The sequence below is a fragment of the Protopterus annectens genome, chromosome 1.part1 (assembly GCF_019279795.1).
Source record: "Protopterus annectens isolate FY-2018-M chromosome 1.part1, PAN1.0, whole genome shotgun sequence".
Lineage (NCBI taxonomy): Eukaryota > Metazoa > Chordata > Ceratodontiformes > Protopteridae > Protopterus > Protopterus annectens.
In genome coordinates, this window is record NC_056726.1 from 55,209,455 (window position 1) to 55,236,904 (window position 27,450).

General features: G+C 39.8%; 1 protein-coding gene across 4 annotated transcripts in view; it reads left to right on the forward strand.

Annotated features, from left to right (window-relative positions):
• LOC122803862 (testis development related protein) overlaps window positions 1-27,450 on the forward strand; it is a 1,047,168-nt gene that overhangs the window by 114,734 nt on the left and 904,984 nt on the right. For 3 of the 4 annotated variants that reach the window (XM_044073551.1, XM_044073572.1, XM_044073558.1), the window contains exon 2: window positions 2,523-2,818. In XM_044073551.1, coding sequence (XP_043929486.1) covers window positions 2,744-2,818 — 75 coding nt within the window. In that variant the 5' untranslated portion in view covers window positions 2,523-2,743. Of the gene's footprint in view, window positions 1-2,426; window positions 2,444-2,522; window positions 2,819-27,450 lie in introns of those variants that run through there. The other variant, XM_044073565.1, reaches the window with a different exon arrangement.

A 27,450-nucleotide genomic window follows, 5' to 3' on the forward strand; every position in this document is an offset into this window, starting at 1 on the left:
AGGATGCGTTTGCTGTGTAGGGTATATATACAGTCTAAACCCAGACTTTACAGTTTTGCTTTGTGAGCCCAAGGGTATGGAAGAGGCATCTGTGAACTTGTTGAATATTATTTGTTTTAACACACTACACCTACCTTACTGGAGAGCCTGTTAGATTTATTTTAATGTTTGCTTGTTTAGAGTTCAATGCTATTTTGTTAACTAAGCCATAAATGACTGATGTCTTACAAAAGTTATCTTGTAGTTGGACTGAGGATAATCTCTGAAGTATTTCACAGATACATATGTGGCAGGAGTGGTTACTGTTTTGTCAGATTAATATTAAGTTGCTGAATTACTTATAATAATAATAATAATAATAATAATAACAAAGTCGAGCAGAAATAGTACTTTTTGTGCATTGAGTAACTTGTTTCATTTTCTGGTTTTGAACATTGCTTTGCCACTGGGGCCAAAATAAACTGTAGTACATTGCCATCTGTTTTCTGACTTACAGGGACAATGGGTTTTGGAAAAAGAGCTGTAAGTAATAAAACCTGGGGGTGACAAATGTTCAGACTTCAAACAGACAAAGTGCAAGACTGAAGAAGGAGTGAAATGTATCACAGGAAGGAGTTAGGGACAGCTTTTAATGTGAAAATTCTGAGATAACATTCCAGGTGCTGGCAGTGGCAAGGGGGGTGGTTGCAAGTGTTTAGACATTTAGAGTGTACACTGTTTAGTCCATCAGTTTTATACAACATATACTTGTATTTGAACTAATGGTTATTTTATAAAGTTGTCTGCTGTTGGTTATGTAGAGCAGAGGTGTTAAATAGAAGGAGGTTTAACCACAAGTCTTGAATGTTGTGAGCAGATGTGTTTTATATATATATGTGTGTGTGTGTGTGTGTGTGTGTGTGTGTGTGTGTGTGTGTGTGTGTGTGTATGTGCATAGATATGCACATGCACGCACTTATGTTTTTTTATACATGCGAGCATGGATACAGACAGATTATGTACATATACACAATGCGCATAGATATCCATATGCATACACTCCTGTGAGACACAGAACAGTGGTGAGCGTTGCTGCCACAGAATACTTGGGTCTTGGATGTGATGCCTTTTGTATGTAGTCTGTAGATTCTTCATGTGTGTCTATGGGGTTTTGCTGGGTGTTTAAGTTTCCTTCCACGTGCTACAGAGTTTCGCTGCAGGTGAATTGGTAGTTCCCTAAAATTGCTTGTAGGTGTGCATATCGTGTCTTAAGAGACCGGACCCTTTTCAGGATTAGTTCACAGCACTGTACCAGCAGATTACCAGGATAGGTTGCAGGCTATCTACGACACTGAAGTAGATTACACAGGTTATGAGGGATTGAATCCGAAAGTGATGGGGGGAGAGAGAGAGAGAGATACATGCACACATACATACACACACACAAACATATGTATGTGCATATATGTGTAATGCATAAATAAAAAAGTGTACACATTTGTACACACGGGAGCAGAAAGCGTCTGTAAAGGCAGTATTAAAACCTGAGTAAGCTCCTGTTTATTTAGATGAACTGATTACCTAGCATACCGCTCAACCGTCCAGATTTTTGCTCATAGTTTTGGTCTGTTCCTCATAAAATTTCTTTTTTTTCCTGAAAACTTGCTGAGGAATTAAGTCACTAAATAATGACATACATTTCAGTTTCAGACTTCATATCTTCGGAAAATACATGCTAACAAAAATCCTGTTATTCTCGCAACTTTGTAAGTTTATAAGAACAATATTTAAAACCAGTACCTATTTTGGGGACTTTGCCCCTCACAAAAAAAATAAATAAACATAGGAAAAAAAAAACTCACTTCTGTGGTAGCATTTGGAATAATATGGCTCAGTTCAGAGCAGCTAAACGACATTCCTCTGCTTAATGTTTGGAGATGTTTTGATTGTTAGTGTTTTATGAATTTCAAAGTGATGCAGATTTTTATGTACACCTGATCATGTTTTTTCAAGTGAAGTTTTGAGTACTAACACTGCAGAGATGTTATCAGTACACAGGAAACTACACTTGGCAGAGCCAGAAAATGATTCTTATAATCTGTTTATCTCAAGTTCAACATGCAATCAGAGTAAAATAAAAATAAAAAAACTGGTTATCCTCAAAACATGATCTTAGGAAAAGTGTTGGATAGTAGTTTGGATACTGTAATGTCATGCACTTCTCTAGTATGTGCTGACAAACAGGAACAAGAGGAGGCCCCCCTGTAGATTTCAGTATTTTGATTTTGAGGCCTTCCAGTTTTTTGTACCCTAAAGCTGCTGCTGTGTGTGACTGCAGTGAGATGAATGCTGGGAGCCAGAAATTGTGAAGAGTTCCGGTCAGCTCTGTTTCACTTGGCAAGTAACCCTTCTGTTTCTGTGACAGTACAGCAGGCCTAGTTGGCAGAACAAGTGAAGGTCACAGGTATGCCTCAGCAAAATCATACCTAAACTTAAATTCCTTTTTACATTAACAGACTTTTTTTTCCGTCTTTTAATCACAGGCAGCCCTACAAAGGATTAATCCTGAACACTATCAATAGATCATGTGAAGAAATGGTCACTTTGTTCTTGAAAGGAATCCAAGAGAAAAAAAACTAAAAGTTCCTGTTTGTGCCTTGATGGAGTGATTGGAATCTTGGCTTATACTTGTAGACTTCGGCTCCCAGAGCTGTTTATTTTCCAGAAAGTTAAACTGCATACTGAAGGGGAAAAAAGGCACAGGATGTGGAAGATAAATAGGAGCAAAGTGCTTATAGATGAACCTGTAGAAGAGCACAGTGTTGAAAAAGTGTGTCAGGTAAGTGCCAGTAGACATTAAACATGAATAACGTTTTCACTTGTTGAAAGGCTGCTATATAACAAGTTATTCGTCATGCAGAAAAGGGTGCAGTGAAAACTATACATATTTATTTGTGGAAATCTTTTTTTGGTGTTATGGGGTGCTGTGTCAATTTTTAAATGTTTTTATGAAGTTCACACTTTTAATTTACATCTTGATCATACAAAAAGTTACTGTAAAAATATTTTACTGTTTTCTATGTAAGCCTTACACTGTTTATTATTCATGGTTAGTTGGAGTTGGATACATTTAAAAATCTAAAGTAGTGAAATAAGTGTTAAAAATCACTAGTTTATCGTAGGAAAATGTTGCTATCTATTACTGATCGTGTTTCTTGACCGAGACTGATTTTGTCTGATAGTTTATTAATTCATACTTGTATTCTGGTCAGAGATTTGTTTTCAGTTATTTTCCCATCTCCAGTTTTTATCTCTTAAGTAAGCTTCTTTCTCCAGTAATACATTTTTCCTCCCACCCTTTGTCCAGGGGTTCAAGGAAACAGTGGATGGGTGATGATTGTCAGTGGCGAGTGTTGTGACTATCATTCTTGTAGGGAGTATGGAGGTTTTTAATGCTGTTACTTCACAGACCTAATGGCATCAGCCTTGATGAATAGGTAGGTGCACAGCGTTATCAGTCCTTGGACGTGCATGCTTTCATGCGTGTGTCTAACCTGGCTGTATTAGTGTAGTCTTGTCGACTCTGTTCCATTGCAGTGACATCTAGCCTCTTCCAGGTATCAATCAGTAGTACATCAGATTGAACAGCCTTCTGCCCCGAGATAGGCAAGCTAATGTTGGCCATGCACTTGCACCTTTCCTTCAGTGCAAGTGGCACTATGTGATTAAGTTGATTCTAGTGTGTCTGGGTGTCTGAATGTGGTATGAAGTGGCACGATTGCATGTAGATATGTTGTTCTTGATCACTGAATAGCAGAGTTTGCAGCTGGACTTTATAATGTGGGGATATAAGTCACATTCAGCAGTTATTACAGTATTCAGTCTGTGTTTGCTTCATTTTGTTAATTTAGATGTAATGGCCACATAAGTATAATGATTTTAAATTACCCTTTTCAAATGTGTCTTAAGTCATGAAAATGCTGAATGAACATAGGACTGTAGCTGTACAAGTTCAGTAAAGAGTCCACATAATAAGTAGGTGTCCAGGTGGTAATAAATTTGAACCAAAGGGGGTAAGAAGCAGAATGCAAAAGACAACTTCATCTGAAGGCTTCAGTACTGCAATTATATAGCGAGTGGACATCCAACAGTTAAGATCATAACATGGCAAACAGTACGTAATGAGCAGCATTATACCTTACAAAAAGCAAGTTTCACATTTTGGGACATGGTTTTCTTGCAGAGTTTATACCTTTGGAATGAAGAATGCAACTTTTACTGAGGAAAGTTTGGAATGTGGTTTTCTTGCAGAGTTTATACCTTTAGAAAGGAGAATGCAACTTTCTCCGAGGACATTTCTCACAGCAGTAAAACATTCTAGATTTTTTGATAAGTAATGCTGAAGATGGAAGTCTGCACAGTACAATAATTTGCACATTGTAGCCATCTTACCACATCTACTATTTCACGTAATAAAATCATATCACAAATTGTGGAAATAGTGACCTGCATGGTGGCTTTTAAAATCATAATGTCCAAATGATAGTGGTAAATTAAACTAACATTTATGAAACCATGGCATATTTACAGACAGTAACTGCATTTTAGGAATGATTGGAAGTACCATCTAGAGTAATTATTAGTTGACTTCAAGACTCATTATGTATGTGTGTGTCAAATTTTTATTGTGAAGAACATACTTCATGAGATGGACACTGGAATCCTTTTTATAAATACTCAAGTCTATCAAGTTTCACAGATTAGAAAATAATTCAGTGGCCCTGAGTGAAGTACAGAGCAACTCCCTGTGCCTTCTTACCTAACACAATGTTCACTGGGGGCATTCATAACCTCAGGAAGTTTCTAAACTTTGATGGAATGGATTTTTGATTAAATGGTATTTAACAAAATGCCACTACCTTTCATTATGTCAAGAGTAAAATATTTCTTTCTGAAGCATAAGAGTCTGCATGAAAAAAAAGTGCCACCAGTCAATACAAGATACTTGTGTTTACCTTATTACTAAAGTAGTTTCTTTGGAGAATATTTGGGTGTTTTCTGCAAAGTATAGAGGAAAAGGGAGAACTTTCTTTCTGTTAAAATTTAGGGCATTTCATAGGTTCGTAGGTTGGTACTAGGCTATTGGCCCTAGGGCCTGTAAAAGCCTAGCCATAACAATTCCCTGGCTATTTCTTCCCATAGGTTCGTAGGTTGGTACTAGGCTATCTGCCCTAGGGCCTGTACAAGCCTAGCCATAACAATTCCCTGGCTATTTCTTCCCACAATATTTACTTCCTGGACCCCTGTCTGGCAGGGCGACTGACGTGATCCCCGGGGTAAATTTCCTATCTCCCATCCAGTCGTCAAGGTTCCTTTTGAAGAGGGCCAAGGAGGTGCTCTGCTTGACATGTATGGGCAGTCTATTCCAGAATATGGGGAGTCTCTGGGGTCAGGAAACTATCCCTCCAGCATGTTTTTTTTTTCATTGTGAGGACAAGGTTTAGGTCCCTGGAGCATGTGGCTCTGATGGATTGGGATTTCTTTAAGTGTAGCATGTCCAATAGCTCTGGGTTTGTTATGGCCTTGTATGTTAAGCAGAGATCGCCTCTGAGTAGATGATATGCAACAGAGTATAGCTGGAGTTTTTTTAGTCTGTCAGCACAGAGCATCTGCTTTAGGCCTGTGATTCTTTTAGTGAGGTGTTTCTGTAGCCTTTCCAGTTGTTGCAGATGTCTTGTGAGGTACATACCAAATGGGACGTTGTACTCTATGATGGGTCTAATGAGGGATGGGTACATTGGGACAGTGACCTCCTTTTTTCTGGATGAAAAGTCCTTAGTAATGAGGTGTGCCACAAAGAAGGATTTCCTGACTTGTGGCGATGTGGTTATCAAAGGTGAGACCACTGTCCACTTGTGTTTCTAAGTCTCTTATCACACTTTCGGTGTTTAGTGTACTGCCACCTATGTGGTAATTCATGGGTACATGTTTTTTCCCAAAGGGGATAACTATACACGTCTTGGCATTGAGCTTGAGCCAATGGCTCTGGCACCAAGCATCTGTTTCTGTAAGGCCCTTTTGTAGAATATCCACATCATTTGGGGATTCAGTAATAGTTCCCAGTTTGCAGTCATCTGCGAACTTTGTTAGCCAGAGTCCCTTAGTGTTGGCCTGTACTTCAGAGAAGTAGATGCCAAACAAGAGCGGTCCCAGGACTGAACCCTTAGGTACTCGTCACTTGTCTGCAGCTGGATTTGGAGTCGGCTACTCTTACAGTGTGGGTTCTGTCAGTAAGCCAGTTGGCAACCCATCGAGTAACGTAAGGATTTATGCCCAGTTTAGTAAGTTTATCGATGATTCCAGAGTGGGGGATGGTGTCGACGGCCTTGGCGAGGTGCAGATAGGCTGTGTGGACCACCTTACCCTCATCCATGGCTCTGGAGACTGATTCAAAGAAGTCAGTCAGGTTCAGGAGACACGATCGGCCCTTCACAAACCTCAAACTGGGTGGGGTCCAGTGTTTAAATGTTGCCAATGTCTTTGTTTATAAGTTCCATGATAATACGTTCCATGGCCTTGCAAATCAGGCTTGTCAGACTGATGGGACGGTATTTCCCAGGATCCAAGGTGGGTCCCCCCTTGTGGAGTGGGATAACTGTAGCTGTGAGCCACTCAGTGGGTACGAAGCCTGAGGTGAGGCTATGATTAAACATGACACTTAGGTGAGGTGCCAGTTCATTTTGTAGTTCATGTAGTACACAGCCCAGGATGTTGTGTGGTCTCATGAATGCTGTATTCTTAGCTTTGGAGAGTGCGGTTTTTACCTGTGTGGCCGTGATTACCGGAATTTGGTAATCTTTCAGTATTGAGATGGGCCCTTTATGGGGTAGGAGGCGGATGAAGTTGGTACTGAATCGATCTGCCAGGATGTTGGCAATGTTCTTGGGATCAGTATATTTAATGCCATTTTGTTGTAGCTCAGAGAAGATCTGAGCATTGCCACTTAGATTCTTGATATAGCTATAGAAAGCCTTGTGGTTGTCTTTGGAATATTTGGCAATTTGATTTTCGTAACTAGCTTTGGAGGATTTTGTAAGGGATCTCAGCTTCTTACTGAGGCTGGTAAGGGAGTTTTTTGCATCCTGGGATTTGCCAGTTTCCATAGTTATTCAAGACACAGCTACCAAAATCAGGATAGTCTTATGAAAAGATGGACAGGTATGGACTGTAGTTGCTCTAATGTGGGCAGCACTTTTTGATTCCATCTTCCCAAGTTCCAGAGCAAAACTGCAGAATAACACCACCGTTCTGGACAAACCAGTCAGCCACTCGGCAGTACCGGATATTGGTTAATTTACATATATCAACAGAAAGAAGTCTCGGGTGTATTGAACTTTTGAACTTTAATGCCAGCAGGTCTAAATAATAAATTGCTATGGAAGTACTTACAGTTCGTAATGTTGTGTTATTGTAACTACATGGCTTTATAATAGTTTTCAGATGGTAGTTGCATGTTTTTCCTTCTCTGTGTTATATTGTATTGAACTGTTGGGTAGAAATGGTTAGGAAAATATTATAACTTTAACAGTGGAAATATGCCTAATTTAACAGTTGTGTAAAAGAAAGTTCTCTAGTAAACGGTTTCAACAGCTTTTGAGAAGGCATGACGCCAAGGTACTAAAGTAACAACAGTAGAGAAGAATTTGTTTTCATCTTTATATAGTTAACTAGTTTGTCCAGTAATGATTTTGATGAGTTTAGAAATAAAGGAGAATGATGTGGAAAACCAAAGGTAGCAAAACTTAAGTTGTAGTAGAAAAAGTATGTAATTACAGAGATGCATTCTTTAAAAAAGCTATATTAAACTGACAAGGGAGGTTGTGTGCTTGAGGGCCTTATAGTTACTCTACCATACTTTTTGTGATGATCCAATTATAAACTAAATGTCGGTTGCACAATTTAGAAAAAAAAGTGAGAAATAACTGAAGCACTTCTATGACATTCACTTTTTTGTGAAATTATGTATGGCTAGAAATATTTCCTAGGAGTTTGAAAGTGGTGAAATGCTTTCATTATCCTTCCTGGATGATAAAAATAAATAAATAAAAGCTTAACTGGATGACGTTTCAGTGAGATGCATGTTGCAGAGCCCACAAATATTGATTGAAAGTGCAAAGAGAATGTGTACGTGGATTTTTGCAGAAATGTATAAAACAGATGATGGTTGTATCCTCTTAATACTGGAACAGCAGCTAATTAACAATTACATTCGTAAGTAGATTGTGAAGTTCGTGATTACTAGGATGCAATGAAAACCACAGAGATCTCAGGGACTCATTCTGATAATCTTTCCCTGAAAATACTGTCCAGTGAATGATGTCGTTTGTCGTCTAGGAGCATCTTCGCTAGAAGTAAAAGGTACACTATTAAATGAGCAGAAGTAGACCATATAGATTCTGAGAGACAGCATTCAACTGCAGAAGTAGTTGTCCCAGGTCTGAACGTTTGAAACAGACAGTGAATCAACAGAGAAAGACTGGAAGGAATGAAAATCTTCAACTGGACATTTACATTTTGCAAACTGTTTTGCAAACCATGTCTTTTGGCCAGATGACTTGAGTACATTCCAACAGTTAAATGTAACAGAATGCATTTAGAAATTGATTTACTTTTTTCTTTTAGAAAGTTACATTTAAAAAGAGATTTAATTTGGTAAACAGCTACAAGTAAATGTGCTAAGGTAGGATAGGGCTGGGGTACAGCCAGAACAGATTAACACACAATGGTGTACTTTCAAAATGCGGGCAATGTGAAACCAAGATTAGAGTTCCCTGCGTTTATGAAAAATTCAGTTTTTTCCCTCCTTTCTCAAATCATTAGAATATTTTCTAAAAGCTGTTGATGCAAGATATGCGAAACATTGTTTTGGGCATCATAGGAAGAAATCTGTGCATTTCAACACGATTAAGGAAGAATGGATAACATTGCATAGCTTTAGTAACGATAGTAAAATTGTTATAAAAGCAGCAGTAATGGGGATACCATTGTTGTTACAAGACAGAAGTATACTGATGTATGTAGAATTTGTTGTGGGATAAGAAAACACGCAACAAGAGCATTAGAAAATGGAGTTTTTGTTGTAGCCTGTTGCATGTTTTCTGTTCTTAAGGAGTCAAAATGAAATTTAAGTGACTCGGGAATGAGGCAATATTATTTTTCTGATAAGCTAAAGAAAACTGTAAGGCATCATTGTGTATTATACCCCTAAAACATCATAACTGATTGGAAAATCCACAAAGGAGCCCACCAAACTCACTCCTTACAACCCAGGATGTGTATTCCATCATTATGTAAAAGGGTTACATTCTGTTTTAAAGGATTCGTTTTTTATGCCTAAAGTTAAAGGGTGTTTGTGGACTGAGGGGTGCAGATTTGCAACAGCAAATGGCTCTGTCATGTATCATATATCAGCAGCACATGAGAGATGATTGCAAGTAGTGTAATTTTTTCAAGGGAAATTATCAGAGATGAAAGTATTTGAACTGTTGGATATTTTTTTAACAAAAATATTTTCAGTTTTATTAAAATGTTGTTGGTTGCAGTGAGTAGTAATGTGGCATTATTTGATTTTTCTTATTTTAACTTAAAGCAGTAATTTATGTATGTACGCTTTATTATTCCAAAAAATGTATTGTTTTGCAGCAGTTCTATTGAGTATTTTTAAAGGCATGGGGGAAGTTTTGCACAGATTATTAAAGATTTGGAAGTAAGACAGTTTTGAGTTTAGTTTTGTTGCAAATAACGTTATAATTCATTTAGTTGTAGAACTTTGCATTGTTAACAATTGAATTTGTTTTAGACTCGTGTAGACCCTAATTTCTTTTATAAGCAACCAGTTCACACACCTCACTTGTCATTCAAGCTTTGCAGTATTCTAAACCCTTAAAGTTATACAGGTTTTCCACTACTAAGAGGAGTTGTAGTCACGTAGCATGCAGCAATTAAGTACTTCAAATCTTTCATCAGATGAGTTGTAGTTTTAACCTTTTACACCAGGCTGAGAATAAAGTTTATAAGAAAATGATAAATAGGGAAAGAAATATCCATCCGAACCAGGTAGAAGAAATGCAGCGTAGGACTTTTTATTTCGTTGTAAATTCCTTTCCAGAAATATACTAGTAATACAGATATTTAGAAAACACCAAGGTATTTTATTGGCAGCTCAGTAGTTCTGCAGTTTGATATCACATCTGATTTTTATTTCTGTATGAAACTTTTAAAGTCTAAAGAACCATGTGGTAATTGCTAGGTTAAGACAGTTACAGAGTTCAGAGATAAAACATACATTTTGTGTCCAAGTTGCTTAACCTGTTTATATCTAATTTCAGAACTAAGCTACCCATTGAAGAAAAAAGAAACTGAACCAAGATAAGTCGCTGGTGGTACAACTACTAGTAACAAAAATAACAAAACAGCACTCAATCACTTGTAAGGCATAGAACTTTAAAACATGGAGCCTGAAAAAATAGCCAGATACAAAAAGATACACAAATGAGTTGAGCGCTTTTGTTCCACACATAAAAGGAACTTCATCAGAATGGAATTAATTAGTTGTAACCTGGAACTAGTGTTTTGCCTACTGAACAAGTGAACTGGTCAGTAGTTCTTTTCAGCCATATCTTTGGCCTAAAAGCAAAGTTCACAAAGCAAGTTTAATTAACAGTACAAATAGAGGTTATGGGCCAGATTCCGAAAAGAGTTTCTCTCAGTGTACGTTTGCCCTGATTCCAAAAAACTTGCTGTCAGTGCAGGTGACTTCTGTAAACAGACTTACACCAGGGGCCAGATTCCAAAAGACCTGCTGTCTGTGTAAGTGTTCATTAACACTGAGATCAGGTCTTTGGGAAATAGGACCTTTGTGTAGCATTTTAAGTCAGACTATTCAGCATTAGCCTACAACGCACTCATATTAGACATGATGAACTGTTGATACAATAGTATATGGTAAGATAAATCAGAATATAGCACTGGATCTGTGGAGTATTGCCAGTAACAGTATTATCTTTTTTCATTTACAAAAAGAGAAGACAGAATCACTCTAGTTTGTGAAAGTGTATTTATAGTACTGTGCAGGGCGCAAAAAGAAAGAGGGAAATTAACTCAGGGATTCAGCAGCTATACAGAATAGTTTGTTAGAATTATTATTTTTACATTTACTTTGTGAATATGGAGTACATTCCTAAGGACTACTACGTGTATTGGAGAGTTTTCTTGAGTTCAGTAAGTTATGTTACTGATCATTTACCCGTCCTGACTTGTTACATTTCTGGTCATGTACACTTTCTGACTTACATTTGCACCATTTACATGTTTTACTTATTTCAGAGTTACATCCACATATAGGAATTTGGAGATGTAACATACTGATAAAACCTGTAGCTTAATGTTTGTCCTTGGAATTAGAAAAAATGTGTCTTTTCTAGGTGTATGTTGTTCCTTTCTGAATTGTATGATGTCAGTTTACGGATGCAGGGAGATGTTTTCAGTTTGCTGGTGGCTGTCGTGTTGAAACTGCTTTTGTGAACTGATCTGTGGAATGTGGGTATGTTTTTTGCTATTGTTTCTAAGGGTGTGTGGGGAAGATTTTTATTCCAAGTCTATTCTTATGTGGGACAAGTAGTTACGTAGGCAAATTAATGGTTAGGGAATGATTATGACCTTGAAGGAAAAATAATGTTTATTGTATTGTTTGGTGAAAGTGTTTTGAACACACAGCTGTTTTATTTATTTATTTAATTAATTATTTTTTTTTTACAGCTTTGGTATTTTGAGTGAAGTTTAGTATGGGCGTTGGTAGAGCATATGTTATAAGAAAATTTCTAGCAAATGATTTGCATTTTTGAAGAATTAGATTGCTGCATAGCATGCCTTGACCCCCCCCCCCCCCAAGGTCAGTGAGTGATTGTTCCACTGAAAGAACACCCAGTTGGCACATTTGTTTTGGGGTCATGAGAACCAGGTATTCTTGGGCTGTGTGAGGACCCTGCAGCTCATTTTTTCCTAACCGGAAGCCCTGACCTGCTCTCTGTCCCCCAGCAAGAGTCTGGTAGGGAGCTTGTCAGCTTACTGGCCCTTAGGGTGACCTACCCTCTCCCATTGGGATCACCCACTGCTCCCTTGGTAGCTCAACTGAGTCTGTTGTTGCTGTCCCCCTAGGGGAAGCATTTCTCTACCTGGCAAATTCCTGTTGGCTTACTGGTGCAAAGAACTGTGACTGTGCAGGATTTCCTGTCTCGGTCTCCACTGGGTAACACCTACTGTTTCAGCAAGATGTCACCTCCCTCATTCCAGGATAGATAAGCCAACAATGGCTGTTCAGTCTTGTCCTCTTCATCCAACTGCTGCAGTAACCTGAGCTGCTAATCAAACTCTGCTTACCTGCAACATAGTGAGGACTTTATCTTTCTATGCCATTCAGCTGACCTTGATTTGTTGTCTAACGTTCTTAGTGATTAGATCTATTCTGTAATGAAACTGACTTATTTAAATGCATACACAAGGAAGAAAGACTAATAAACAAAATTATTCCACCCCATAGTTAGAGTGCCTGCAGTAGTTGTGATTCTCATCCATCGGTACCTAAAAAGCCACATAAACTGTTTGAAGTCTCACAATCTAATAAATGTATCTTTTCTCATCTTGGAGCAGATCCAGCAGCTATTTCTCCTACTGCAAACGGGCTTCTTACCACCCCATCACAGTTCCTGGGGATAAAGGGGGTAAGCTGCTAGATAGACTAGGTAACAAATTATTTTCTGCCACCTCTTTAGTGTATAGAATTCTTAATTACTAGGGCTGCATGTGGAACTCTATATGCTAAAGTGTGCTGGTAGTTTGAGAGAGTTTTTCAGTTCCCACCCTTCCGAAGGTAGATCTTACTCGAATCAGATTGTTTCTAACCTGGCTTAAATTTTAAACATGCCCTAAAAAGTATGAATGAGTGTACTGATACTGTTTCCAGGCTTCTGCTTCAGCTACAGTCTTGAGATGATTTATTTGGGTATATAATCAAAAGTTGTCAGTGGCTATAAAGTCAGAAAATTTGAATTCCTCTCTAGATTGGGAAGCTTTGTTTTGGCCTCTGGCTGTGCAGGTTCACAAACAGTGAGATGAGGAGAGGGGTAAATTAATGCAGTGAGTGTCTAGGATTTTTCAGATCCCTGAATTATTTCCTTCCAAATCCTTTAAAAGGCAAAACAAACAAGAAGTGCCTGCTGATAACACAGGGACAGGCACCTAAGAAGAGATGGCAGGAGGGGCAAATAATTCCAAAAAGAAGGGAGTTTTTCCAAAAGGGTCAGATGACCCCCTCAGAACGACTATGCCAGGAACCCAGTCATCCTCCCTTTCCCTCCAGCCCCTACATCTCTCCCACTTTCACAGTCTGAACCTTGATGCTCCCTTTTAGCAACCGATTTTCTCAGACAAATAGGATTTGAAGGTGATTCAGGAGGGTTACAGTTGGCAATAGACAGAAAAGTTCCCTCCTTTCAAAGGGATTCACCCCCCTCCCAATCAGAGTTGTTTCCCCATGGGCTCCAATGCATGTTGGAAGCAGGAGTCCTAGATCATGCTTCTGATCATCAAATATGAAAGAACTTTTATTCCACAATATTTCTGGCTCTTGGAGACCAGTTTTGGATCTGTTTTGTAAAAATTCCTAAATTCAAGATGCTGACCCTTCAAACAGTGTTGGCTCTGATCCCAGATATGTGTGTTATGGTAACATTTGTCCTCAAGGAAGCTTACCATCACATTCCAAACATTTGTCCTCAAGGAAGCTTACCATCACATTCCAATAGCAAGCATCCTCAAGAGGATTTCTACGATTTAGTGTATCCAGGTCAGATATCAGTTCTCTGCATTACCCTTTGGTCTATCCACTGGACCATAAGTGTTTACAATGTGTCTAGCTGCACTGGTGACCCACTGCAGAATACAAGGTATCTTCATTTTTCCTGAATTAGATTATTTGCTTATTTGTGCCTTGCCTTTTCCAGTTATCAGAAGACTTAGCAAAGGTATCTTCTCTTCTAAAACATAAAAGAATTCTGCAGGTTGCCTGATTGACACTATGTTGTAAAAGACTTTCCTATTTCGAGAGCAGGTGGATTTTTTATGTAGAAATCTTCCTGAATTTTTCTTGCCAGACTCAATATACTGTCAGAAAATTTTTCAAGGATACTAGGCTGCCTGACTTCTGTGATTTTTAGAATGCCCTTTACCAGGCAGCAGATGAAAAAGATTTAGTGATACCTCAAAAGCATGTGGACCAAGCATTGTCATCCCTTAGAGTTTCAAATTCCAATCTTGGGCATTATCAAATCAGAATTGCATTGATGGAGGGTTCAGATTGCTCATAATCCAGGTCTTTCCTTTCTCCACCTACTCTAGTATGATCTGTATTGACCAATTCGTCGGATTTGCTTGAGGAGCAGTTTTAAAGAGGGTAAAAGTGCAAGGACTGTGGCACAGTTCAGACAGAACAAAGCACATCAATATCAAATGGCTGTGATTCGGGTCATAAAATCTCTACATCATCTTTGAGACCCAGGTTTTGTCCATATCATTATAAACACAGTTATGTGGTACATAAAGCGGGGGGGGGGGGGACATCAGGTCATTGCCTCTGTGTTGGCATGCAGTGGTAGCTTGGGAGTCGACTCTGTAGCATTGTTTAACTGTCCAGGTGTTTTGCTCACCATCACAGCAAAATGGAGTGACAGACAAGCTTAGCAGATCTTGGGCAGTCCCTCACATGTGGAAATACAACAAAGACATTTTCCAGGAACTGATCCAAATGTGGGGAACACCTTTTTTCAAAACCGACAACTAAACAGATTCTGTTCCAGGATTCCTTCCTCATTCATCCCCCTGGCTAGGGATGACCCTATATGCATTTCCAATCTTTCCAATGAATTCCAGAGTAATTCTAAAGATTCAGAAAGACTCCCCAAAAGTCATTGTGGTGACTTCTCCGATCTGACCCAGGAAAAATTGGTTTCATCTTCTTATGGGATTGGCCAGTAACAGCCAACAGAGGCTCCCTCACAGGCTGGACTAACTCACACAAGTTAAGGGAGTTTGATTTACTCCAACATCAAACAACTTCAGGTGACTGCCTGGGTGAATCAGTTTTGGTTCACAGGTTCATAGGTTAATAGGTTGGTACTAGGCTATTGGCCCTAAGGCCTATGCAAGCCTAGCCATAAAAATTCCCTGGAAATTTTTTCCCACAATATTTACTTCTCTGGGCCCCTGTCTAGCAGGGCGACTGACATGATCCCCGGGGTGAATTTCCTATCTCCCATCCAATCATCAAGGTTCCTTTTGAAGAGGGCCAATGAGGCGCTCTGATTGACATGTATGGGCAGTCTATTCCAGAGTATGGGGAGTCTCTGGGTCAGGAACCTATCCCTCCAGCATATTTTGTTCATTGTGGTGATAAGGTTTAGATCCCTGGAGCGTGTGGCTCTGAGGGATTGGGATTTCTTTAAATGGAGCATGTCCAACAGCTCAGGGTTTGACATGGCCTTGTATGGTAAGCAGAGATTGCCTCTGAGTAGATGATATGCCACAGAGTATAGCGGGAGTTTTTTTAAGACTGTCAGCATATGGCATCTGCTTAAGGCCTGTAATTCTTTTAGTGAGATATTTCTGTGGCCTTTCCAGCTGTTGCAGATGTCTTGTGAGGTACATACGAAATGGGGCATTATACTCTATAATGGGTCTAATGAGGGGTGCGTACAGTGGGACAATGACCTTCTTTTTTCTGGATGAAAAGCCCTTAGTGATGAGGTGTGCCACATAGAAGGATTTCCTGACTGTTGTGGCGATGTGGTTATTGAAAGTGAGACCACTGTCCACTTGTGTCCCTAAGTCTCTCATCACACTTTCAATGTTTAGTGTCCTGCCACCTATGTGGTAGTTCATGGGTACATGTTTTTTTCCAAAGGGGATAACTATACATTTCTTGGCATTAAGCTTGAGCCCATGGCTCTGGCACCAGGCATCTGTTTCTGTAAGGCCCTTTTGTAGAATATCCACATAATTTGGGGATTCAATAATGGCTCCCAGTTTGCAGTCATCTGCAAACTTTGTTAGCCAGAGTCCCTTAGTGTTGGCCTGTACTTCAGAGAAGTAGATGCCAAACGAGTGGTCCCAGGACTGAACCCTGAGGTACTCCACTTGTATTTGGAGTTGGCTACTTTTACAGTCTGGGTTCTGTCAGTAAGCCAGTTGGCAACCCATCGAGTGATGTAGGGATTTATGCCCAGCTTAGTAAGTTCATGTATGATTCCAGAGTGGGGGATGGTGTCGAAGGCCTTGGCGAGGTCCAGATAGGCTGTGTAGACCACCTTACCCTCATCCATAGCTCTGGAGACCGATTTGAAGAAGTCAATCAGATTCAGGAGACAAGATTGGCCCTTCACAAACCCAAACTGGGTGGGGTCCAGTGTTTGAAGGTTGCCAATGTCTTTGTTTGTAAGTTCCATGATAATGCGTTCCATGCCCTTGCAGATCAAGCTTGTCAGACTGATGGGACGGTAGTTCCTGGGATCCAAGGCGGATCCTCCCTTGTGGAGCGGGATAACTGTAGCTGTGCGCCACTCAGTGGGCATGAAGCCTGAGGTAAGGCTATGATTAAACATGACACTTAGGTGGGGTGCCAGTTCATTTTGTAGTTCATGTAGTACACAGCCTGGGATGTCATCTGGTCCCATGGATGCTGTATTCTTAGCTTTGGAGAGTGCTGTTTCTACCTGTGTGGCTGTGATTATCGGAATTTGGCAATCATTTGGTATTGAGATGGGCCCTTTAGGGGGTGACAGGGGAGTGAAGTTGGTACTAAATCGATCTGCCAGGATATTGGCAATATCCTTGGGATCAGTATATTTAATGCCATTCTGTTGTAGCTCAGAGCAGATCTGAGCGTTGCCATTTAGATTCTTGACATAACTATAGAATGCCTTGTGGTTGTCTTCGGAATCTTTGGCAATTTTATTTTCGTAACTAGCTTTTGAGGATTTTATGAGGGATCTCAGCTTCTTACTGAGGCTGGTGAGGGATTTTTTTGCATCCTGGGATTTTCTTTTCTGCAACAGTTTCTTCCTTCTGTTGTATAGTTTGTTTATAGCAGGGACCACCAGATTGGCTTCCTTTTTTTGGAGAAGAGCATCTTGGTTCTATTTGGGATGTCACGATTCATGTACGAGTGGATGTGCTCGTACAGTGCCTTAGTGTAGGATTCTGCAGTCGAACTTCCAGATCCCGTCTGCGTGGGTGTTGTGAACTTTGTCACTTCTGACTTCAGTAGCATGAAGTTGGCTTTGGAGAAGTTTTTTAAGGAGGTTTCCTTACTGGGGGGTGGGGATGGGATGTGGATGTCAAGGGTGATTTGCTTATGGTCAGACCTGACCAATGAGGTGGTGACCACTGGTGTGGAGCATCTATCTCCCATGTTGGTAATGACCAGGTCTAGGATATTGGAGCCCCTGGTGGGACAATGGATTAGTTGATCCAGGGCGTTGGAATTTATGAATTCCAAGAACCGTTGGGAAAAGGAGTTGGTACCCGATAAGTTTTCCCAATTAATGGCACTCAGTATTAGGGTGTTTGTTTGTATCTTAATATTTTCCAGTATGTTTAGGAAGGTGTAGTGAGAATCTTGGGGTATGGTGGGAGATCTGTAACAAGCTACTATTTGGATTGCAGTCTTACCTAGTGTTTGTTGCACCTGGAGAATTTCAGATGCATTGTGTTGGGCAACTAGCCTGGAGGTGTAAATATCCTTGGTGAATATGGACACTCCTCCACCTTTAATGTTTTGGTCTTGGTTTTGTGGCCGAAAAGTGTGGTAAGAATTGTAGCCTGGTATTGCAGGGGTGATCTCTGGAGCCTTGAACCAGGCCTCAGTCACTGCACAGATATCGATGTTCTCCATTTTTAGGAGTGCCTCGAGAGAGTGCATTTTGAGGTTTAGACTTCTAGCATTGAGTAGCATTACCTTCAGATTTGCACCTCTTTCAAGAGGATGTGCTACAGGTATTAAAGGAAGCAAGAAGGTATGATACTAGAAATGTATATATTGGCAAATGTAAGAGATTTTGTAGGTGGTGCCTAGCCAATGACTAGGGATACATCAGGAATTTTCTACCACTTTTACTGAAATATTTGTGAATTGCTATTCTCTTTCTTTTCTTTTTGCTCTATACAGGTTCATCTTGTGGTCATTTCAGCATGTCTACCATTGGACCCCTCTCTTTCTTCTCTCTTTATAGCCAAGCACTTTCTAAAAGGGGAACTAGTTTCCCTTCCTTGAGACCTCAGTTTAGTGCTGGAAAAACTAATTGTCACCCATTGAACCTGGTTGTTAGGCTGTGTAACTATGTGAGGTATTGCCAGCTATGCCAAGAGAAGTAAGGAAGTGGATGTGTTAAATATGTGTTAAATATGTCAGCATAGCTAGCTGGAATTTTGTAAAGGATTATATGTCATTTGTATATCAACCCGATTTGTACAGATGCTTGTGTTGAACATATATTTGTAAAGTTGCTTCTGTTGAAAATGTATCAACAGTGTGTCCTGCTGGACAGAAAAGAAATATACATTTTTATCAGACTGTACTGTTGTACATATGATACTGGAAGAGAAGAGGTTAATCTCAGTCCAGCTAACTTTGAAAAATAGTAAGAAATTAAATTAAGTTAGGCCATAAAGATTGCATCTTACAGTTCTGATTGTGGCAAGAGACAAAATGTCTGGGAACACAAGTACTAGGAAGCATGCTATATTGTCTTTATCAATGAACTAATTGCTACTCTGGTGGGTAGAAGTCTGAAATTGTTTTGTGACTTCCAGAAGCTACAACAGATCTAAGCAAAGCTCTATGTATGGGTATTATTGACACACACATGCTAAATCCTGTCAGCTTCTAGCAAAGGGGGTAGTATGGGAACAAGAAGTCATATGACTGGATGTGTGTGATGTCATTATGTAAGCCAACTCTGTAATGATATTTTAGTACTAGATGAGACTGAAGTCTCAGAGCACTTTGTTTTTGGAACCTAACAAGTAAGGACCCCTCACCTACTTCATCTTGCCTTGTTCTAATAAGTGATCAGGGAATAGTAATTCTTTAGATCAGTCAGAAAAATATAGTGAGATTAGTTAAGTATTGTTTTCTGTATCTGTGTGAAACTACTCATCTGTGTTATTTTAATATTTCCTGTGCTTGAAACTTTGGTGTTTATTGTAAGTAGATATTTAGTGTTTTCATAATCTTTTATTATTTATTATTAAATGTATTTAAACTTTTCATTGTGGCTTGTCCTTTAGAGAATATGTTAAACTTTGAGAGTACTTGTATATATTTGGTGACTCTGTGGCTATTCCTGAAAGCCTTACTGCATTGGTCAAAACACTACCATTTGTACTAATATTAATTTCACTCATTATAATTGGGTACCCTTGTTAAGAGCCTTAGAGTAGCTGGCTTTGGAGTGTCTGGTGGCAGTAACTACCTTATAGTCTGGGCAGAACGGGGCATAGCTAGTAAATCTGTGCCAGCCTTTCCCAGGTGTGTGTGTGTGTGTGTGTGTGTGTGTGTGTGTGTGTGTGTGTGTGTCAGCTGGGACATGAAGAACTGGTTTCATAGAGAGGGTGATGGAGGACATGCCTTGGACACTCAGCTGAGGACTCAACTCTACAGCTGTGCCAATGGGGAGTCACACTGGTGCCCTAGTGAGAGGGAGAGGAATCCAGACCCTGGAATGTGTGTGTTCCCTGTGTGCTCTTAAGGGAAACTATTTCCAGATGCAGCTCTCTGCATCAAGCACAATGTGTATATCTATTTTCGTTCCAGGTGAACTTCCCTCTCCAGTGTCAGGCTCTTTGATTACTGGCCCAGAGTGGGGATATCACAGGCTGACTTAAGGTTCATCGCTTGGAAAACTGCTCCTCTTATTGCTCTGAATTCTGCAAGAAGAAAACTGCTCCTCTTATTGCTCTGAATTCTGCAAGAAGAGTATCTGAGTTGTAAGCTCTCATGGTGGAAAAACCCTATCTGTTTTGTTTACAAACATAAGTTCACTCTGTGCACAAACCCCTATTTCATGTGCAAAGTTGTTTGAGTTTATGCTGAATCAGGCTATCAATCTCTATGTTTCTTTTCAGATCCTAAAAACAAGGGGGATAGATTCTTTACACTCTTTATGTGCATTAGCAACTCTGGTACTGTCTAAATTCTGGGGCTAAGAAAGGTCCAGAGTGCTCAGAGTGGAAAAGAAGACAAATTCTCTGTTCTTCAAATAGTGGGGGCAGAATCCCACCATAAAAATAAGCATACCAACAAGTGTCTTGGTAAAGAGCATTTTTTTGATGGTTGCCAGATTTATGCCAGTTTTATGTCTTCCAAGTTAAAAGACAGAGCAGTTTGGAGTTGGAAAAACTCTGGGTTTTAGCTGCTGCTGAGCCCATATCCTAAACAAGTTAAGTGAAAGTTAGTTGTTGAGAAAGATGCCTCTTCTGCTCGGGATGTAATGATGGTAGAACCTTCTCCTCCAAAGTCTGACTGTGTTGAGGGAGTAGCTCCTTTCATAATGAAGGTGCATTTACTATCTTATCTGAGCCCAAACTTTGTCCTCCATGCTGTGTGAAGCATTTTTATTGTACAGAAATATGGTACTTGGTGTATTTCCTTGCTAAGTTTGAAGACTCGAGAACACCTCGTCTGCCTGCAGTTTACAATAAGGGTCTTGAAACTTTCTCATTAGGGTCAATTTGAAACCCATTTCCTTTCAGGCCACCTGTAAACTCATTATCATTGGCTTCAATATACATGGCCCAGCTGGTACTGGTACTGTAAACTTCAACAGCTCCAATGTCGGCCTTGCTGTCTACATCAGTATTTCCTGATCAGCTCCTTTGAGGTTGGTGCTTCCTGTGCTTTCAGGCATTGATCTGCTAGGGCTCTCCTCAGTCTCATCCCCTTTGGGACAGTGCATCCTTTCCATAGAGTCAGCATTTTGCTATCCAGTGTTGAAGCCACTGACCTTGATTGGTTGCCACAACCTTTAGGGTCAGCATCAACATGTCTGTCTTGAGATTGGAGTCTTTCTTCTTGACTTCATTCTTGGGGCTACTGACATCCAGTGCTTGCCCTCAGGATGGTGGTCTCTACCTGTGGTATGGAGAGATCAGTCCTGATTCTGGATGTGCAGGCTTCCCTGCATGAGCTGCCCCTGCAACAATTCAGGCCATTACCCAAGGACCTCCTTTACCTACTCTTTACTGATATCAACTCACATCTAGGCCAGGACAGAGAGCCAGAGAGGCATGAGCAAGGCAAATCAACAGGGTGTAATGCTTCTGTGAATCTCTTGTTAGATTGTCCTGCTGAGTCTGTTTTCCTGGACATGGAATATTACCAGGAGGTGTATTCTTCCCATTTTATGTAGCTTATTTTGCAGCATATACTTGAAAGCTTAACATTTTGAGCTCAAATTTTAAACTTGCCATCTGCGGAGCACCACTAGAACTATGATGCAGAGTTTGTGCAGCAGTTATCCAAAATGAAATTTAAGATACTGATGTTAAGGCAACATATTTACAATTTGTGCAACCGTATGCAATACATTGACAGAAGTGTCCCAAAAAATGACTACCTTGAACATTTAATACCACAGTTCCACAAAATTATAAAGTTCCAGCCATACATAAACAAAAGTCATGCACACTCAGTGCAGCTCTGTCATACTGTAAGTTTCAGCTCCATCACCCACAAGACTTACACCTGCAAGAGTTATTCCACAGCTAAAACTTACCCAGGCTACCTTAGCTCTGCCACCATTATCCATGATGCTGCACTTCTAAGGACTCCTCTCCGAGTGTTTGACAGCCCAAACAGAGTATAGCAGTGAAACAGAAAACAGCTCCTTACTGCTTCCTCATAACAAAGACATCCTCTAAGCCTAAGTTGAGAGAAAGAGGGTAGGGATGGTGATGAGAGAGGAAACTGCTGGCACAGACCTCTCATTACAGTAAATGCATAACTTTCATAACAATCATTGAGAACTTCACCTTCAGTACCCATAGAGGATTCTGAAGCTTGGTCTATTTAGGTGGGCTTAAAAACTGCACCAAATAATGGCCCCTAAGGAAGACCTAGATCTGAAAATCACATTTACCTTGTAGTGCCTTACGAAAGTGTTCAGCAGTGCTCATGTGCAGTCCACACAAATGTCAACCACAGAATTACTGAAAAAGGTTAGACCTGGCCACTGCTCTAGTAGAACCTGTCATTTGTAGATTCAAGTAAACGTCTGCCATAGTTCTGATTAAAATTGTATGTAATGTGAAAGCAAAAGAGGAATAGTTGCCTAGGGCACTTTCAAACCAAAGTTTTTGGATGAAAATGAAATAAATAGTTGTAAATCCTTCATTATTTATTTTGTTCTTTCTAAGTAAAGTCTATCTATGCATATCCATGTTAGAAGTAGATATTCCTCCCAGTCAACAAAATTAGGAAAAAAGTCAGGAAAGGCAGTGATTGATTAATAATAGCGTACATTGCTACTTTTGGCATAAAGGAAGGATTGGTCTTCATGGACACCCTATATTGGTAAAAATAATGTACAGAAAGCTTGTGTTTGGAAATCCTAACTATAGTGACTAGAAAGTGAGTCTTCTATTAAAGGTATTTTAAGATGGCAGAGAAAGCAGGCTAAAATGGATGCAGAGTAAATTTTCCAGGACAAAATCCTCAGGAGGGAGGAATAAGTAATTGGTCAGGGATGTAAATAGGTTGCATAGAGATTTCTCCCCAATGACAGAACAGGCTTCATGTTAGTGAACAGCTGAGATCACTTCTGGGGTATCAGCAGGAAGTGACTTAGCTGGTTAGCCAAGTACTGGTAATCTGAAGCAGTGGTCCATTCCCATACTCACACGCCAGTCAGGACAGTAATGAGTTCCCCCACAGCCATTTTGTTAGTCGATAGTAGTTTTCATTTGTTTTAGTGCTTTACCATCCACTGCCATGCTTGTTGTTTGAGGGAATGGAAGTTGTATGGATGTGAAGGGAGATCTAAAACATGTGCAAGTTGAGAAGGATGGCTTTCGCCCCCAGGATATCATTGTGCAAATTGGCCTCACAGTTCGGCTGTGATTTGGACTGGCCCCCCCCCGCCCAAATCTTACAGTAGGGGGGTATCTGTGGTCACAGTCATCAGAGGAACAGTGGCTTTGAAAGTTTTGCATAGACAGAGATTGGACTCGTGAGTCCACCATGCTAGATGCTCCTTATATTCCTAGATATCATGACCTGAGCATCTAATGGATATGAAGGCTGTTCCTTTGAAATTTGAGTGCTTAGTGAAGATCTCTTATGTGGAATCTAGTATGAGATAACATGTATGAAGTGGATGCTGTGTGGCCCAGTACTTGAAGGAAAAGAGCTGCTAGAACAAAGTCACTCTGTATCAGATAAACTACAGATGGCCAGAGTCTTTTCACCAGAAAAAAAGGTTCAAAAAATCCGAGTTTATCCTTTGAAGGTAATGGACAGTGTGGGCATCAGGTTAGATTAAGGTAATGGACAGTGTGGGCATCAGGTTAGATTAAACAAAGTCCACCTTAACATCCAAGGACTGAAACAGCACTCATAAATGAATCTCTGGAAACAATCAGAATATCCAGCTGGGAATGCTACAAGCCAGCTGTTCATATAAGGAAGAATCCTGAAACCGTGCAGTTTAAGGGCCACTGAATGCATCTTGTGAACACCCTTTGAGTTGTAGTGAGGCCAAATGACTGTGTACAGAAATGAAAACGACTGCCTCCTATTTGGAAGTGACGGAACCTTTTGGACACCTCTGTAATTTTGATTTGCAGCTATACAGCCTGGAGGCCCAAAACAGCACATCCAGTTGCCTTCTGGCAGATGGGGAAGGACAGACTGCTCTGTAACCACAAAAAAGTGGATTTTTGTGAATATGCTGATTTAAGCGGTGTTTTAAATCCAGAGCAGGCCAAGTTCTTTATCTTATTAGAAACCAAAAGATCTATCCATTCTAAAGTTCTAGTTGTCATAGACTCCATTGTGACAAGTTCCACCCATTAAGCTGAGCAAGGATAACTTGATGATTAGCTGTCTTTCAGGTGCTAAGATTTGGGATAACTTTGGAGCCTTTACATCCTTTATTCAAAGTGTAGAAATGACTTGATCATAGTTCATGTGAGAGTGAATGATTTTAGACCCTCTACCTGAGGGGAGATGGATTGCCGGAGAGACATGGTTGTGCTTTTAGTGCGTGCAACCAAGGTTAGGAAGAAGCTGGTTTTGAGCAGAATCATGCTTTTATCATCAGTGATGCTGCAGTTAAAAAAAACAAAGCACAAGTTGATTTAAACAATAGCTCAGTAATTGTGTCATTGACAGTCTTGCCTGCTTTGCCAGGAATGTCTTGAACCTCTCCCCTTAGTGCTTCCACATATTGGTTTGCACCCCCCCCCCCCCAGTGCATTTCTAGGTGAAGTCAGTCTTCTAAATTGTCCAGCCTAATAAATTATAATCCGGACTATGTCAGCATGATAGTGCTAAGGATTCATGTCCAACCTCAAAGCCTTTCTGACTCTTGAGCACACATCATCTGTGTAATTACCGAAACTTGGCATCATTGCAATGAAAATACCTCTCCACCACGTTTAATGACTTATAATTTGTTCAGACACTTTGGAGATTTGTGGACCATATGCATTTTTATTTGAATTCTAAGTACCTCACTGCAGATTGTGTATGTTTTTGCATTCCTGGACGTTGTAGTATCATTAACTAGATAACTGTTTGAAATGTAGGATTTGCATTGCTGAGTCCCAGAATGTGAAGGCTGAATGACTGAAAAGTCACACTTTTATTATGTAATTATTTCTCTATTTCCCTTTTCTCTAAGGTATGGCAGTCTTTGTATATATGAGTTTAGGAGGTGTGGGAGTCTTGCCTCACACAATTGGGTGAGGGATACAGGGGGACTTGCCCCCATTGAAAATCAAGTTTAAAGGAGAAGAAAAAAGCCCAGTATTACTGCTCTTTTTTCCCCCCAATAGACAGCCCAGTAAGTAAGTTCATCTGTCGTTGCCAGCTGTAGAACCCATTCTTTTTTCATGCTGTCTATGATAGCTGCCTATACCAGTTGGAGTGCTTACCTGTTGTATAATACAGTCATCCTGGGGGATGTTAACTATGCATCCATAAATTGGCAAGCATATGCAGTTAACACCAAATATGCACAGTGGTTTGTACCTCCAGTTAGAGGATCCAATCTCTAATACGTTGTTTTTACAAATACAGTCCCTGCTGGCTTCACACTAAAGGTCTCCCTCTCCAGTTTTAATTCAGACCATCAGACTGTCATATTCTTTTTAAGAGCCCATCTGATGATTACATCCAGTCCTACTATATTCAGGGATTTCTCTGAAGTTGGTCTTCTAGAACTCTTGGATGACATATGAAATGTAAAAGTTCCACGTCCTCTGGGTCCTACAACAAATGTAGGTGTTTTTGACATGGAGTTTTACTCTCTCCTTAATTACCTTATCAAAACATTCATACCTATTAGTCATAAGTATGAAGGAAATTTAAGAATAATACCCCAAGGTGGAACTCCAGTACCCACAACCTCCACAATAAATGAAAAAAAACTGCTTACATTAAGGAATTGGTTCAGATTCCATCATTATAAAAGTGACGTTAAACTGGTCAAAAAAAAAGTCCAGGTGTAAGATCACAAGCTGCAAAGCTGTGCATGGAATATATATCACCACCTCTTCCAAAGATAATGTGTGGAAAAGCATTAAGGCAGTTTTTAATTCTGTTAGGATTCGCTATTTAGTACTGCACAGGACTGATATAAGGTAGTTTAACTCATTCAAGTCTGTAAAGCCTTTTTTGTATACTTCTAGTTTATGCCTGTAGCTTCTTATAGTATCTACATCTTTTTGTTGGGTCTGCTTCTTTACGTGACTTACCAGCTAATTATGGGCAATCTTAGAAAGTACAAGTTATTGGCAAAATGACACCAAGATTGTTTGCAAGGATGTCTGAATTACAGAAATTGGTCATCATTTATCATGTGGGTGGCTGTGCTGGTGCAGCAGTTAGAGTTGCCGCCTCACAGCAAGAGGTTCTCCTGTTCAATCCTCAGCTGGGGTGCCTTCTGTGTGGAGTCTGCATGGTTTCCTCCAGGTGCTTCAGTTTCCTCCTACATCCCAAAGACGTGCTGTAGGTGGATTGGACACTCTAAATTGGCCTGAGGTGTGAATGTGTGTGTGTGTGTATGTGTGTGTGTATGTGTGTGTGTGTGTGTGTGTGTGTGTGTGTGTGTGTGTGTGTGTGCGTGCCTTCTGTGGAAGGTTGGGTGCCGGGCTGGCGACTCGACACTGTAAAACCCCACTGTAAATCGTGAGCGGACAGGTGATACGCTGTGGCGACCTTTAACTGGGAAAAGCCGAAAGAAGAAGAAGTCATCATTTGTCATGTATTCATGTTTTCATATTTATGTTCATGTTTTCCTAACTGAGAGCCCTACATGTTATTGAAGGGTGTGGTATGATATGGTGTGGTGGGAGAGTAATGTCCATTTGTATTATACTAGTGATATTGCTAGTTGTTAGTAATTATGAAAATAAACAGTATTTCCATATGCACGTAGTACTTCTAAGACCAAATAGCATACAGACTGTTGCATGACATCATATGAAACCTTAAATATTACCGAAGAAATCTGCCTTAGATATGTGTACTGTAAGTTGCACATCTTGAGAGAGATTCATTGTTTATTTTAATAATAGTACAATTGAGCATATGTTTTTTCATATTTTTGTACATACCTCAGTAAACATGCACTCATAGATGAATTTCTTGTCATTTGAAAACTTATGTCTGGTTAACAAAAATATTTTAATGTCCATCTAGATTGTACATTTTCCAACATGTGATAATTTGTTTTTCATAGTTTATCAAAAATATCATTTGGGATTTGTCTGCATTATAATATATCAATACTTATAAAAGGACTTACGGGTTCAGTGGCTGTTACCAATGTAAAGAATACTTCTTACTGATAACAGATATTAGTACAGTTGTGATTATTTGTTATTGTTCATAACATATTTATTTATCTTATGCTTTTTAAGTTTATTTTTCAGAAAATGCCCTCCAATGCAAGATGTGTTTTGGTTGCTAGAGGAGTGATATTCCATTCAGCATAGGTGTTAATGAGTTAAACTACCGCACTCTAGAGGGTATCGCTGTTATTTCAAACAAATTTGGTTTCAATTCCTCCCCATTCCTCTACTCTTTCCCTAGTTCCTGCTCCCCCCCCCATAATTAGTCTTAAACAGATCCTAACAGTA